This window comes from Epinephelus fuscoguttatus, linkage group LG16 (genome assembly GCF_011397635.1).
Source record: "Epinephelus fuscoguttatus linkage group LG16, E.fuscoguttatus.final_Chr_v1".
In the NCBI taxonomy this organism is placed as follows: Eukaryota; Metazoa; Chordata; class Actinopteri; order Perciformes; family Serranidae; genus Epinephelus; species Epinephelus fuscoguttatus.
In genome coordinates this window covers 38,596,724-38,611,130 of record NC_064767.1, presented here as the reverse complement: position 1 = coordinate 38,611,130, position 14,407 = coordinate 38,596,724, and the positions used below count along the sequence as shown (strand labels likewise).

At 38.5% G+C, this 14,407-nt stretch overlaps 2 protein-coding genes across 2 annotated transcripts; one reads left to right on the top strand and one right to left on the bottom strand.

Annotated features, from left to right (window-relative positions):
* Positions 1-295: 295 nt before the first annotated feature.
* LOC125904011 (uncharacterized) lies at positions 296-2,676 on the top strand. Its single transcript, XM_049601272.1, has 3 exons — positions 296-530; positions 626-810; positions 1,570-2,676. Exons 1-3 carry the CDS (start codon positions 348-350, stop codon positions 1,994-1,996), a joined length of 795 nt encoding a protein of 264 aa, XP_049457229.1. The 5' UTR covers positions 296-347; the 3' UTR covers positions 1,997-2,676.
* Positions 2,677-3,884: 1,208 nt separating this feature from the next.
* Positions 3,885-7,085, bottom strand: LOC125903985 (G2/M phase-specific E3 ubiquitin-protein ligase-like). The gene is made up of 8 exons (XM_049601233.1): positions 6,912-7,085; positions 6,643-6,813; positions 6,180-6,547; positions 5,703-6,013; positions 5,131-5,309; positions 4,858-5,030; positions 4,558-4,772; positions 3,885-4,102 (listed from the first exon to the last, which is right to left on the bottom strand). Exons 1-6 carry the CDS (start codon positions 7,056-7,058, stop codon positions 5,022-5,024), a joined length of 1,185 nt encoding a protein of 394 aa, XP_049457190.1. The 5' UTR covers positions 7,059-7,085; the 3' UTR covers positions 3,885-4,102; positions 4,558-4,772; positions 4,858-5,021.
* Between the last annotated feature and the right edge of the window lie 7,322 nt (positions 7,086-14,407).

Below are 14,407 nucleotides of genomic sequence, written 5' to 3'. Positions count from 1 at the left end.
GCGTGCTGGAGTAGCAGCAGAATATGTCGGGTTTTCGCCCATCGCATTCAGGTGGGTTTATTTTACTTACAAACATTTACTTACAAACATATGTAACATTTAATGTTAATGAGAAGGAATTGCTTAAACTGTGCGTGTGTGTGTGTGTGTGTGTGTGTGTGTGTGTGTGTGTGTGTGTGTGTGTGTGAGAGAGAGAGAGAGAGACTTGGTTCGAGTTAAAACTGTAGCTATTTTCTGTGAAATAACCTCGATTGAATCTCATTTGTCATGAACACTATTTTTCCTTGGTTTCAGGACGGCGAGGGCGACCAGCCATTCATGTCACCAGGGACCAAATTGACTTCCTCATGAAGCAAGGCAACACAGTGAAACGAATTGCCACAATTTTGGGATGCTCGTCATCATTTCTTTACAAGAGGACAAAATTGCTTGGGATACCAGTGAGGAGAAGATTTTCTGTGATAGATGATGAAGAACTTGAACGTCACGTAAGACGACTTCAGGGCCTGTATCCAAACTCTGGATATGAGGTAGGCCTAATTGATGGTTTATTGTATTTTACAGTTTTATTGCTCCAAAACATTAATTTGTATTCTTTTAGTAATTAAGATTACTACAATTTCAGATGATGAGAGGCTTGCTACGTGCAGATGGATTGCTGCTTCCACGACGAAGGGTGCGTGAGATGTTGGCCCACATAAGCCCAGCAGCTGCTGCTCGGAGGTGGAGCAGCACTGTGGCAAGACGGGTGTATCATGCACCTTACCCCAATAGCCTGTGGCATATAGATGGGAACATGCGCCTCATAAGGTGAATTCATCATGAAATTGATATTTAACCATTATCTGTGACCTCTATACTGTAATGATGTAGTCACAGCTATGGGTCAGGTAGTCAACATTTGGCCATGCAGCACACATTAAAAAATTATATGGGAAAGCAATCAGCTGATAAATATAAAGCAGACTATCTCTTCCTTAATGTTATTTCATTCATTCTCAAGAAAACCAACAAACAAATATTCAATTCCATTATAGGTTATAAAAGATAATATTTAGAATTCTTGCATGTGAATTTGGAGAGAGCTGCCATTCTTGGTAGGACAAACACACACAATTCTACTCATTTGGAATGGCAGCACTGTTTTATAATTGTGATAATTTGGGGAAAGGGGACAACACAAAAGCAGAGTGTTCTCACTTTCTCTCACAGGCTGCCTAAATGATGGCTTTTTAAAAACATTTGCAGCATAAAAACTATCTATCCACAATGAATACATAAACATCACAGAAACAGGCTATTATTAAAGCTGTAGTGTAAACATGTACAATCCTGATAGCCTGTTTCATTTGAGTCTTACTAATGAAAGCTGCAACTCAAATATTTCTTCTGCTATGTCATTAAAAATTACATTTGACATTTAACACTGTATGGTCATAACACCTTCTAACCATTTCATTGGTCTTTTTTGTGTTGTTATTAATTTCTTGATAATTCTGTTTCTCACTGTAATAGTTACTTGTTTATGAACCAAAAGCATTTGTTTTGTCTTTGTATTCACCATTTTAGATGGGGCTTTGCAGTTCATGGTGCCATAGATGGACACTCTCGGCTGATCACTTATCTGAACTGCAACACAAACAACCGTGCCACCACTGTACTGTCTCAGTTTCTTAAAGCCACATGCCATTATGGACTACCCTCTAGAGTACGATCGGATTATGGTGGTGAGAACCTGCAGGTGGCTTTATTCATGAACCTTGTGCGGGGCATCAAGCGCCAGAGTTTCATCACTGGGGAATCAATCCACAACCAGAGAATTGAGCGTCTTTGGAGGGATGTGTTTTTGCATGTGTTGCAGTCTTTTTACAGTACATTCTACTCTCTTGAAGACTCACATCTTCTGGATCCCAGTAATGACATTCACAAGCTTTCACTCAGCATGGTTTTTCTTCCTGAGATTCAAAAAAGTCTGGAGTGCTTTAGGGAGGCCTGAAACAACCATGCTTTGCGCACGGAAAACAACCGAACACCATCTCAAATATGGACGGAAGGCATGCTCTCAAATATGGCAAGAGACAGTGCAGCGACCAACAGTGTGTTCGGGGAAAATCCCTACAGCCCACACCATTTGGAGGCAGTTCTGGCACAGCATGGAATTGACTCTTTACCTGCTACTGATGATGATCTTCCAGCTGTAATTGTAGAGCAGTCTCGAATCAATCTCAGTCAGCAGCAACAGGAGTCAATCTCTCATGCCATTGATCACATTTCTGATTTGAAGATGAAGTACCTGACATGCTGTGCAGAAATTTCAAATGTTATGGCAACCTAAGACTTTTAACCCATTTTTCAAATGGGGATGCCATATGACATGTCTGATGTCCTCTGTGACAGTAAACTGAATATCTTTGGTTTGTGGACAAAACAAGACATTTGAGGACACCATCTTGAGCTTTGAGAAACATCATTTTTCAACATTGTATAGAACAAATGCAATGGTCTAGGTCACATATGTCAAACTCAAGGCCCACAGGCCGAATACTGGTCGCCACGTCATTTTATGTGGCCCCCAGAGCTTATGTAAGCTGTATATGATTGTCTTAAAATAAAAATCTATGCTGCTTTAAAGCATACATTGACCATAAAGTTGTTATTTTGAGTTAATTACATACAATATACTACTTTTTATGTGTAGCAGTGTATTCAGTTTGTTTACAGGTGTATGTGTTCCATGCAGCCGAATGTTTCAAACCATCTCTCATTAGTTGGATGCAGGGTTCAAAATTAACACCCCGCCAAATGTGGGTCAGTTTTCTGTTTGGCGAATAAATCAATTTAAAAACTCTGTGAGTCTCTGCTGCGTTTTGGTGTCAGTTGTAGGCCTATCTCTGTCCTCTGCTGTCTGTGTTTGTCCCACATACAGGGAATTCATGGTGCATTTACGTGACCCACGTAAAATTTATGACTTTGTACGGTAAAATGCCCAGGTGGCATGGCACTGACAGACTTCATGGTGCATTCAAGTGCACATCGTAAAGTCATAGTCCCTTTGTTGCATACATCTGTCTACATCTAACATTACTTTCTTGTTCTTTAATTACATAATTTTTAATGCTAAAATAAGAATAATATCCCAGTCATTTCTACATAGGCAGATTTTTAAAGTTCTATAAAAAAAAATCTTATCAAAATGAACAAATTTGTACAAGTCTTCAAATACCTCATTTTCAAGTTGTTTTACTGCAGCATTTATTAATAATTAAATACTAAATTCACCCAATATGCATCTGGCCAATGAAAAATATGCTTGGCCAGTGGATTTTTTTTATCTACCAGTCAACTTGGCCGGTGAGTCAAAAAGCAGTGTGCTTACGTATATTTTTACATCTACATAAATACACATACTATTTTTGTAAATCATGTATTGAAAAAATAATCAAATACAGAGACAGTTACTTAAAAATATGTTAAGGAGTAGTTACATTTATACCATCTTACAGTTACAACTGGCCCTTGAGGGCAACCATAATGCTGATGTGGCCTTCAGTGAAAATGAGTTTGACACCCCAGGTCTAGGTTTAAACAATCCATTTATTTCGGTTCAGTTCTACACTTAATTTTAACTCTCAACAAGTTGTACCTCATGTAAACATGGTCAACGTTGTAAACATTATAAAATGCCTGTTTGAAATCATATTTAAAACTTTGACAAACATCGCAAAACTCTGCACAGCAACAGTTTTTTTGGTGGAACAGTATTTGAAGTTATTTGTGTCACGTGACAGTGGAACAGTAGCAAGAAAAACAAATGCATAGACACGTGTTGTAGGTGAACTGTTGCTTTCAGAGACTGTTGACACAACACCAAAAGTAGGGGCCTGCAGAATGCCCTCCTTCATGTATTTCCTGAAGTCCTCATAATCACTATGTATGGGCAAGCGGAGGATTAGGAGGCAGGTGTTGGCCTCTGGAAACACTCTGTTGGCCTCGTGGATGAAGTGAATTTGTGGACGGTGTGGAAATCCGAGTGGAGGCACTGTTGAGGCTCCAGAGCTAAACTCCAGTACCTTCTCAAGTGTGATTGGACTGCATTCTCCTTCTGTAAGACAGAAAGTGGTGAAAAATATATGGTATATACATATACAAACTAACCTTGTATAGATATGAATGACAAAATTGGAAATTGTTTCACAAGTATTTTAAAAAATAAAACAAATTTAAGTAGTTCTTGTTAGTACTTGTTTAATTCTACCTAAACAGCTAACAGTATGTAATGCCTTTCACTTCTTGATGCAGCTGGAATACAGTCCCTGAGGGTTAAAGACATTGTCATCTTTCCAGTGCAATAATGTGAACATGTAATTTGATGCAATGTCAGCTAATTTTACCAGTTGGATGTCTCCATCAATTTTAACAGAAGAAAAAAACACTTTACATCCATCTTCTACAAATTTACATATATAATACCTGGGCCGATATGCAGTACCATTCATAAATAAAAGATATAAACTGAAAGTGAAAGTGAAGTTATAACTGATGCCATAAATAGTATACCTTCGACATCAATGAGCCAGTCACGCCAGTAGCATATTGTGCTGTTTTCTTTGGCTCTGTTGTTGCTGCCCTGTACAGAGTAGTCAACTCCAAATAGAGAGAAGAGGTCCTTCGCCTGCAGTGGCCTCTCCTCACTGACGAACATGCTGTGGAACACTGCTGAATTCTCTCTAAGCTCCTCCAGTAATCCTAGGGTTCTAAACCTCTCGACAAACCTGTAAAACATGTTACATCATTTGTGACTTTTTCCCATTTGTGACAGTCTCACTAATCTGACCAATCTGACCGGAAAATGCTTACTGGTCCAGGGCAGTCTGCATCCTTCCATTGACAAAAAAGTCTGCAGCAGACTGGACAAGGGAGTCCTTCTCCTTCAAGTTGGAGACATGTCTCAAGGCACCTATAATGCTGAGACTGTCTGCTGCTTCTGCAATGGCACTGTTTGCCTCTTGGACCGTTGTCGCTTACTGTATCTAAAAAGAGTTTATTTCTTATTAGAAATTTAATAGAAAGCAACTTGAGGGCTGTGTCACATCAGACTGTAAATTCAATGTAAAATAAGCTCCTGCTTACTTTGATTAACTGTTGCCTGAAGGTATGGTCACAAACTTCATCTACAATGGTGGGGGATGTTGGTATCCCACAAATCTGCTGGAAAAGCCTTTCAGAGAAGAAATGTGGTCCAACTCCTCCATGAACGACGCACACAGCTATCATTTTTGCCACCCATGTGTATAGATTAGTCTGTAAAGCTAAAATGAAAGAAAAAGCTGTAAATTGTTGTTCTGTTCTTAAAAATGTAATGCCTTAAAAATGTAATGTCTTAAAATTGTAATGACTGACATTAGTGCTACAACAGATGATAAATTGTTATAGCACATTTCAAAAAAAGTAAAAGGTCAATTTAAAACATGAATCAATGAAGAATCCAGGTAAAAAACAGAATAAAGAGTTCAAGGCAAAATAATTATTAAACAAAAATAACAGATACAAGTAAGATGATACCCAGACAATGATAACACAAGATAATACCTGGCAAATCAGGCAGGAGAAAGAGTTCAGGGATAGCGTTTCTTAAAAATTTGTTTCCATGTATAAACTTGCAAGGACCCAAAGGACAGTCATGAGAATGTGGGCTTACTTACCTTGAGTATCAAGAGATAACTGCCGATCTTTCTCGTGGCCCTCAAAGATGTTTGACTGGTGGATGGCCCTCATCAGCAGCCTTAGGTACTCTCTTGTTGGGCCACCTTCGTCAACTGCCCCTTCACCATTGCCATCTTCATCCACAAACACAACATCCAATTTTGCTTCAGGGTTGAAGTTCCTACGTTTGAATGCTCGCAGGCTACACAGCAAGACATTATTCCTGCACACATTTATTTGGTTGCTGGTTGGACAGAAGCTTTCATCAATTTTGCTGACCAGTTTTGTCAATATGTTTTGAAGATCAGTCCTACAACCAAAAAAGTTAATGCATTTTATTCATATGCCAAATGTACCACATTTTAAAACAGTTCTAAAACAGAGTGAGTCCTTTGTGTGATATAGATTAAGAGAAATGTACACACAGACAAACAAAACAAAATAAAGGCAGGCAGGGTTAATGAGAAAAAACATACTCATCCACAGGTCCTCCCAGTTGATGTTGTGATACAGGTGACAGATTTTGTGAAACTGGCTCCTCTTGTTCATCAACAATAATGACTACATCCTGGGCAGATGGAGGAGTGAGTGGTCCATCATCAAGCATTTGGATGTCTGTTGTGTATGAGAACAGGTTGAGTGGTGGTTGAGTGGAGGGCACAGACAGTGGTGGCTGGGTGGAGAACAGAGTGAGTGGTGGTTGAGTGGAGGGCACAGACAGCGAAGGCTGGGTGAAGGAAACAGACAGCGAAGGCTGGGTGGAGGGCACAGACAGCAGTGGCTGACCAGGAGATGCATGGTGTAGGGCATAAGCTCCATCATTTTGCTGACCTGAGATAATTTCCTTATTTGAAGACAAACATGCACAATAGATGAGCTCGCATGAACCAAACACAGATTCCATTGAGACAGGACGTAAGATATGCAACATACATTTACCTGTACATCCTGATTTGAAAGCCAAAGTACATATAGAGTTGAGGATGCTTTTAGGTCATGATCCATTATTGACCCAGAGGAATTGCTCTCAATTGACCTTGATGATGTGGCTTCCTGCACCTTAAAGATTTCACTGGCCATTTCATGTTGACCAACAAAGTCAAACAAAACCTAATAAAAAAATGAGGCACAGTGTTATACCAGTCAGGTGTTACAACTGCCGAACCACTGAGAAGACCCTTAATATTTTGTGAAGCTGAACACCCCACCTGAATTGTCTCAGACAAGCAGAATTTCCTCATGTTGACATATCCATTGGGATATTTAAATTTTAACGACACCCCATCTGAGGGTTCCTCACAGGCAGCCATTCGCTGACGTCTTGCTTGAATAGCCTGAAATGTGATTCCTCTCATTAGAAAACAGTTGATAACTAAAACAAGCTAACACTACAAAAACAAACCTTTGACGTCTTTCCTCAAAGGCCTGATAAGCCCGTTTCTTCATCTCCTGTTAAAAAAAAGAACATATAAAAAACAAGTGTTTATGCTTGTAGTGACCCTTTGCCTATCAAAAAAAGGCCACCACCACGGTTGCTGGGAGACTATTTTAAGACGCGTCTAAAAAGACAAATGTCCATTAGTTTCAATGGTAACTGGATTTATTACTTGCAATCCGCTGTGTAGTCCATTTTACTAACATAAACAAAATAACAAACCAAAAATCAGACTTTTCCTCTTCCACATTGCCTTGAGCACGGTCAAAAACTTTTGCTTCCACACAGCAACACCTGTGTAAAGTTGCACCTTGATTAAATCACTTCCCCTCACTGCCTAATTGTCAGCACACCTGCTCCCCAAGTAGAGTTTTACCAAAAACAAACATGACATATTTCACAAAAATGTCTCTCACAATGCTTTTTGTATGAGCATGTAAAACATAAACAAAAACACTTTGAGAATATTACCTTTTCCTGGTCCTCCAACAAGGTTTCATTATATTCTTGGTCTTGCTGGGCACGTATTGCTCGCCATTCTTGAAGAGCCTAAATCATCCAAAATGACATTCCTCATAAATCACCATAAAATGGTCGACACACATTAAAATAAAAAGAAAATAAAAGACAAAAATAATAATAAAATTCTAAGATATAAATTGACAGAATGATTGACCTGATCTGAAACTACATTTTGAGCTTGGGTACTCTCAGCCACAAGGATGGTCCCATCTTGTACTGGGGCAGTTGAGAGTGGTGGGAATGAACTCTGGGATATGGCAGAGGATGTAGGTGTCACCTGGCGGTACACAGAAAACAAATTATGTCAGCTTCAGGAAGAGAAATATAAACATACAGCAGTAATATCTTTCAAAATAATGTCTCTTGGATGCTCGATTTATAATGCTATTTATCTTAGTGGTAAAGTATTGTATGCCCTTTTCCAATATCCCCAACTTAACTGAAAATTTATATGTGCTACTTAACACTGCATATAACTACAATACTTGGATCGTAATCAGTTTTACCTGATCTGAAACTACATTCTCTTCAGCCATTTGTGAGGTCTCATCTACTGCTGGAGCTGTGGAGAGTGGTGGGATGAATTCTGGGACCTGGCAGAGGGTGGTGATGTTAACTGAGGGTAGACAGGGAGATTTTTAACTTCACCTAAAAACATTACAGAGGACACTTCTATGACACATGATATAAATCCCTGTGTATATAATTCCATACCTGCAATATGGCAGCCCGTGGTAGAATGTAAACTCTACTTTTGCCAACTGCTTGTTTGAGCTCCCTCACAGAACTGACTTGTAATTTCTGGATCTTGCGTCCTTTGCCCATCCTTGCCAATTCAAAGCCTACCAAATTTAAACTGACAAGAGGGTAGCTTTGGCAAACAAAGTTATTCAATTCAGATAAACTCCAGTTTAACTCAATCTTTGACCTTGTTTGTCCAGCCTCTGTGGATTCATGCACAGGTTGTCCTAAAAATGGAAATGCAAACATCAGTGTCATGTTTCTAGTGGCAAAGTCGTACATTCATAGCTGGTACTGTATATGCAAGATCTCTCCAAACTGCTCAGATGCCTTGAATGTTTGAGAAGCCTGTTTCAAAGAAAATAAGTTTGACAATACCAAGGATCCAAACTGTCTGTCATATTTTCAGCTATAATCATAAATATAATCATCAACCTAAGCCTGTTCACAGTATATGACTACCATTAACCTAAGAGAATTTGTTTGTAGTAATTCTACAGCTTTAAAATTAAGCTCACCTTACACTCCTAGGTCCTACTCCTAGGTGTGACATGGAAAATTATATGAAAATACAGAGAGAGAGAGAGAGAGAGAGAGAGTAAAACATCTCTTCGACATTTTAAAAGCTAATGCTAAATGTATCCAACAAAGTCAAACATTTTCCTATACAGAGCCACTAAGCAGCCAAAGGGACCACTTTCAGGCTCAGATTAATGTAGTAGAGCAGTTCATTACATGGTTTTCTTTACAAGAAACAGATAAACCTCGCCCAATGTCTTTGTGTCATATTTTAGAAGGATTGAAAGCAAATAACACTCAATTTGTATGCACTTAAATCTCAGACTTACCTAATCCAAGTTTGGAGAGTTCAGCAAGTTCTGAACTGGGGTAGTAGAACCTCAATATCTGGCCCTGACAGGAGGAAAAGGTTTGTCTGCCAAAAAGGGTTTGCCCTGCGTCCACTAGATCCCCCTGAAATCAGATACACAACTGTGTCAACAGTCAGACCTAGCTAAAACATTTCCACCAGTCACTAACCAGAAGGGGACAGAACTCAGAATAATTGCACATTACTTGAGTAACTTTACAGTTACTCATCCACTTTACAGTTACTCATCCAAAAATTAGTTTGAGTAAAAGCTGGCAACTCTGTTACTGAGAATCACAAGAATTTCGGAGCTATGCAGAGCGTCCCCGTAAACATAGTAACTCTATACTACTGCCAGAAGAGTCGCTGATTGAGCTCAATCCAAGGGGAATAGTAACGGGAGAAGGAACGCCACGCATTCACAATAAAAAATGAAACAACATATTTTCAGAAAAGCACCCCAACAACTGCAATAGGGCAAGGATGAAACTAAATGAATTCATATAAATTTTTCTTAAACGAAAATGAACTAGTCAATTCTGTCTGTTACATACTAACGTTACTTGTCACACATCCATGGGAGTAAATTACAATATAATACATAACTTATAGCCTAATATAATCCATATTTCCCACTTTCCTCCGGACCATCTGAATGAATCGCTGCTTTGTGTACCTGCCATGACCATGCTCGGTCGGTGTCCTCGTTTCGTGTCGTGACATTGTCACTTGTAAATTAGTTTTTCGGTAATGGACGTGTGGCATGAGAACATGTGAAAAGTCTAATTAGTGTGACTACAGAGCCAACTTTTACGCTAGCTAACATAGTGCTAACCCACAGTGGCAGCCTTAAAACTACCTGTTCAGACTTACCCTGAATTCGTTGTAGTTGACGGCGAAATAGTCGTCTTGTTATAGACAGTAAACCATCTCTCGCTGATAGCTCCTGTCGTGCACGGGCTGCAGCGTTAAAAACTCTGTCAAAAACAAGAGTTTCTGCCTCCTCTAGCTGCTCCGACATGGTGGTATGGCTTGATGAGAAAATCGCTCCCGCTTTCCACTTGCCGTAGCAGCGGCGTATTGGCGCGCAGCGCTGATTCTGACATAATTACAGATATCTGTGATGTCATTTTGCCTAGTCAAAACTGTAATTCAAGATATCTCTAATTATGTTTTGACTAGGCGGAATGGGCGTTAAAGATATCTGCAATTTGAGATATCTCTAATCTAAATTGATTTCAAGATATCAATAACTTGATAATAGTGTGGCAAGCCGTTTTAACATTTAATCGCTAGACTGGATATTCATTACTGATATCTGCAACATAATTTTGCCTAGTCAGAACTCTTATTCAAGATATCTGTAATTAGATTTTGCCTAGTCAAAACTCTAATTACAGATATCTGTAATTCAGTTTTGACTAGTCAGAATGACGTCATAGATATCTGTAATTCAGTTTTGACTAGTCAGAATGACGTTACAGATATCTTAAATTAAAATTCATACTACTCACAATGACATTACTACTAGTCAAAATGACGTTATAGATATCTATAATGGTAATTCCTATGGCAAGCTGTTTTAACATTTAATCACTAGACTGGATATTCATTGCTGATATCTGCAACATAATTTTGCCTAGTCAAAACTCTTATTCAAGATATCTGTAATTATATTTTGCCTAGTCAAAACTCTAATTACAGATATCTGTAATTCAGTTTTGACTAGTAAGATTCAAACTATTTTTGATAGTCATAATGTAATTGTAGATATCTATAATGACAAACCCCATACACATGAATGGCAAAAATAGTTTGAATCTTACTAGTCAAAACTGAATTACAGATATCTGTAACTGTAGTTTTGACTAGTCAGAATGACGTCATAGCTATCTGTAATTCAGTTTTGACTAGTCAAAATGACGTTATAGATATCTGTCATTCAGTTTTGACTAGTCAGAATGACATTATAGATATCTGTAATTCAGTTTTGACTAGTCAGAATGACGTCATAGATATCTGTAATTCAGTTTTGACTAGTCAGAATGACGTTATAGATATCTGTAATTCAGTTTTGACTAGTCAGAATGACGTTACAGATATCTTAAATTAAAATTCATACTAGTCACAATGACATTACTACTAGTCAAAATGACGTTATAGATATCTATAATGGTAATTCCTATGGCAAGCTGTTTTAACATTTAATCGCTAGACTGGATATTCATTACTGATATCTGCAACATAATTTTGCCTAGTCAAAACTCTTATTCAAGATATCTGTAATTATATTTTGCCTAGTCAAAACTCTAATTACAGATATCTGTAATTCAGTTTTGACTAGTAAGATTCAAACTATTTTTGATAGTCATAATGTAATTGTAGATATCTATAATGACAAACCCCATACACATGAATGGCAAAAATAGTTTGAATCTTACTAGTCAAAACTGAATTACAGATATCTGTAACTGTAGTTTTGACTAGTCAAAATGACGTCATAGATATCTGTAATTCAGTTTTGACTAGTCAGAATGACGTTACAGATATCTTAATTCATACTAGTCAGAATGACATTACTACTAGTCAAAATGACGTTATAGATATCTATAATGGTAATTCCGGATAGTCAGACTTAGTGATTAAATGTTAAAACGGCTTGCCATAGAGCACTACCTCTGTGAGAGACTTGGGCTTGCTAACTGTGTGTATCAGCGTCGTAAGTTTTATTTTTATACAGTTTATGGTTTCCCCCTTTGCAGCACTTCAAAAAGTGGTTTGCTTCTAGCTCTGTGTCAAATAATGCCTACAATATTTTTCAAAATGTATGAAGTCCAAATGTATTACTCATCAAACAATTTCCATTTATTAGTCTTGCTTTTTGTTTTGTTTTTATGTCATAATTATCTGAACAATCCTAGCTAAAACATTTATTTTGAGATGCTACTCATTACAGTTATTTCCATGTTCACCAGTAATCATTAGCACAATTTCTAATGTAAAACATATGAAGTTGCGCCACATCTGATCTCTGCAAACTGGTGTGATGTTACACATTTTAACCACAGGGTGGCAGTAGTGGTTAAAACTGGCTTTTCCCAGCTGCTGGAGGTACAAGGCTACAATCTGTCGACCACACTCAATCAGCTCTTATTTTTAATTTCATCATAATTCTTGCAGTTACTAAAATGATGTTGCACTGGAAATTAAGCTTCTATTATTCAAACTTGACTCACCTTTATATCCTCCGCAGCTTTTTTAAAATACATTTCCAGTGCTGTAAATTGTTGAAATGTGTGCAGTTTAAATGTAAAATTAAACAATGTATTAAGACTTGCTTTGCTGGTTTTTAAAGTATATCTGGTATGAATTTTAACAGTAACATGAACACCACCACACACTGCTGCAATCAATAATCAAGTCAGGAAAAACTTCCAAAACTATTTTATTATATTATTTTAAAGGTTGAATGAAGTCTCTCGCTGTCTGGATGAGGAGGAGGCGGCGGCAGCAGTGGGAGTTGAATTAGTGGAGCTCATCACAGTGTGCAGCTCCTCCTTTGTCTTGATCAGAATGTGCTCCCACTTCCTTAGCCTGGGAGGAAGAGGAGAGGTTGTCAGGGTCAAACTGGATCATTTAATTGACGTGTTTTGTATTTTCTTTCCATTACTACAAGAAATTTAAAGGACAGCAAGAAGGACTTCAGCCCACGGGTTCACGAAGAAGCTGGGGAGAATGAGACAAGTAACAGGTTCAAAACACCCCCTCCAGGTATCCTCACCTGCTCTATACAAGTCCTGAGAAAAGTATAAAGATCAGCCTCCCTGATGGAATCTGATAATTGGCAGTGTAATCAGTGTAATGTTCTCAGCCATAGCCTCTTGTCAAATATGCACACCTATGCAATTAGTTGATTACAGGTGTGTGCGATTAACACATTAAATCAATCAAATAACAATATATTCTGGACCGCAATAGAAGATATGTGGCGATCTAGAGAAAAAGAGAGCGTGCTGCCAAAGTGCCTTGAGAAATCGCTTAGTTTACCGTTTCCTCGTCCCTTGGATACTTTGCGTGCCTATGAGAACATATGTTAAGATGTGGACATACACTTTAGGTGTCAACCTTAAATTCAGCGATGTGCTTTCCATAAATCTGACGGCACGCACTTACCACACTGTTGGATTGACTTCCTTTACTTCCGTTGGTGGTCAAGACGATCAAAACAGACTAGCCGACTGCATGCCATGAGCGTGAGATGACGTTTCACGGCCAAATCAAATAACCAATCGGAGGAGAGCCCTTCTAGCCAATCAGAGGCGGAAAAGGCGGTACCTTCCCCTACCATCCTTCGAAAAAAAAATATCGCGCACCGGGACAGCTTGTGAGCATAATGTCAACAAACTCCACACGTTCACAGGCACACACGTTAACATTTATTTACATTAAATCGCAAATCGCAGCCTTTTATGCGGTTATGTAATTGCACAGCCTGACATCGCGATTGCGATTAGATTAATCGTGCAGCACTAGTTGGTACCACTAGCCTACAGAACAGTATACTGAGCAGTATTATAAAGATAAACTAAAGCTCTTCACTGACGGTTCCAAAGATCCAGGGATGGGTAGAACAGGAGTGACTGTTTATATACCGCAATTCAAGATAGCAATCAAGGAAAGAACTTCAGATCATTTGTCAGTATATACAGTGGAACTTATTACTATTCTGACAGCCCTGGAGTGGCTAGAGAGTAACAACGAAGGAGAGGCATTGATTGCATCTGACAGCTGGGCAGCACTCACAAGCATCAAATCTTTGAAATCTTGCAGACAAGATATCATCTTCAGAATACATCATATAATATACAAACTGTGCAATAAGAATGTGACTGTATGCTTTATGTAGGCGTTGAGGGAAATGAGGATGTTGACATACTGGCCAAGCAAGCAATCGAATTTCAAACAATAAGCATGAATATGTCATTAAGTAAGGAGGAGGGGGAAGCAATCATTAAGAAAAAAGTACAAAAAACATGGCAAGAATACTGGGACATAAACAACACTGGAAGACAACTTTATAATATTCAAAAACAGGCTGGGGTAGGAAGAAGGTTGGGCAGGAACTGAAAAGAAGAGGC

Excerpts from the sequence above, each read along its gene's own strand:
- LOC125904011 (XM_049601272.1), top strand. The coding sequence starts at position 348 with ATGAAGCAAGGCAACACAGTGAAACGAATTGCCACAATTTTGGGATGC. Across the intron at positions 531-625 it reads ATCCAAACTCTGGATATGAG|ATGATGAGAGGCTTGCTACG; the intron begins GTAGGCCTAATT and ends CTACAATTTCAG. Across the intron at positions 811-1,569 it reads GGGAACATGCGCCTCATAAG|ATGGGGCTTTGCAGTTCATG; the intron begins GTGAATTCATCA and ends TCACCATTTTAG.
- LOC125903985 (XM_049601233.1), bottom strand. The coding sequence starts at position 7,058 with ATGAGAGGAATCACATTTCAGGCTATTCAAGCAAGACGTCAGCGAATG. Across the intron at positions 6,814-6,911 it reads GCTTGTCTGAGACAATTCAG|GTTTTGTTTGACTTTGTTGG; the intron begins GTGGGGTGTTCA and ends TTTTTTTATTAG. Across the intron at positions 6,548-6,642 it reads TTTCAAATCAGGATGTACAG|GAAATTATCTCAGGTCAGCA; the intron begins GTAAATGTATGT and ends TCTTCAAATAAG.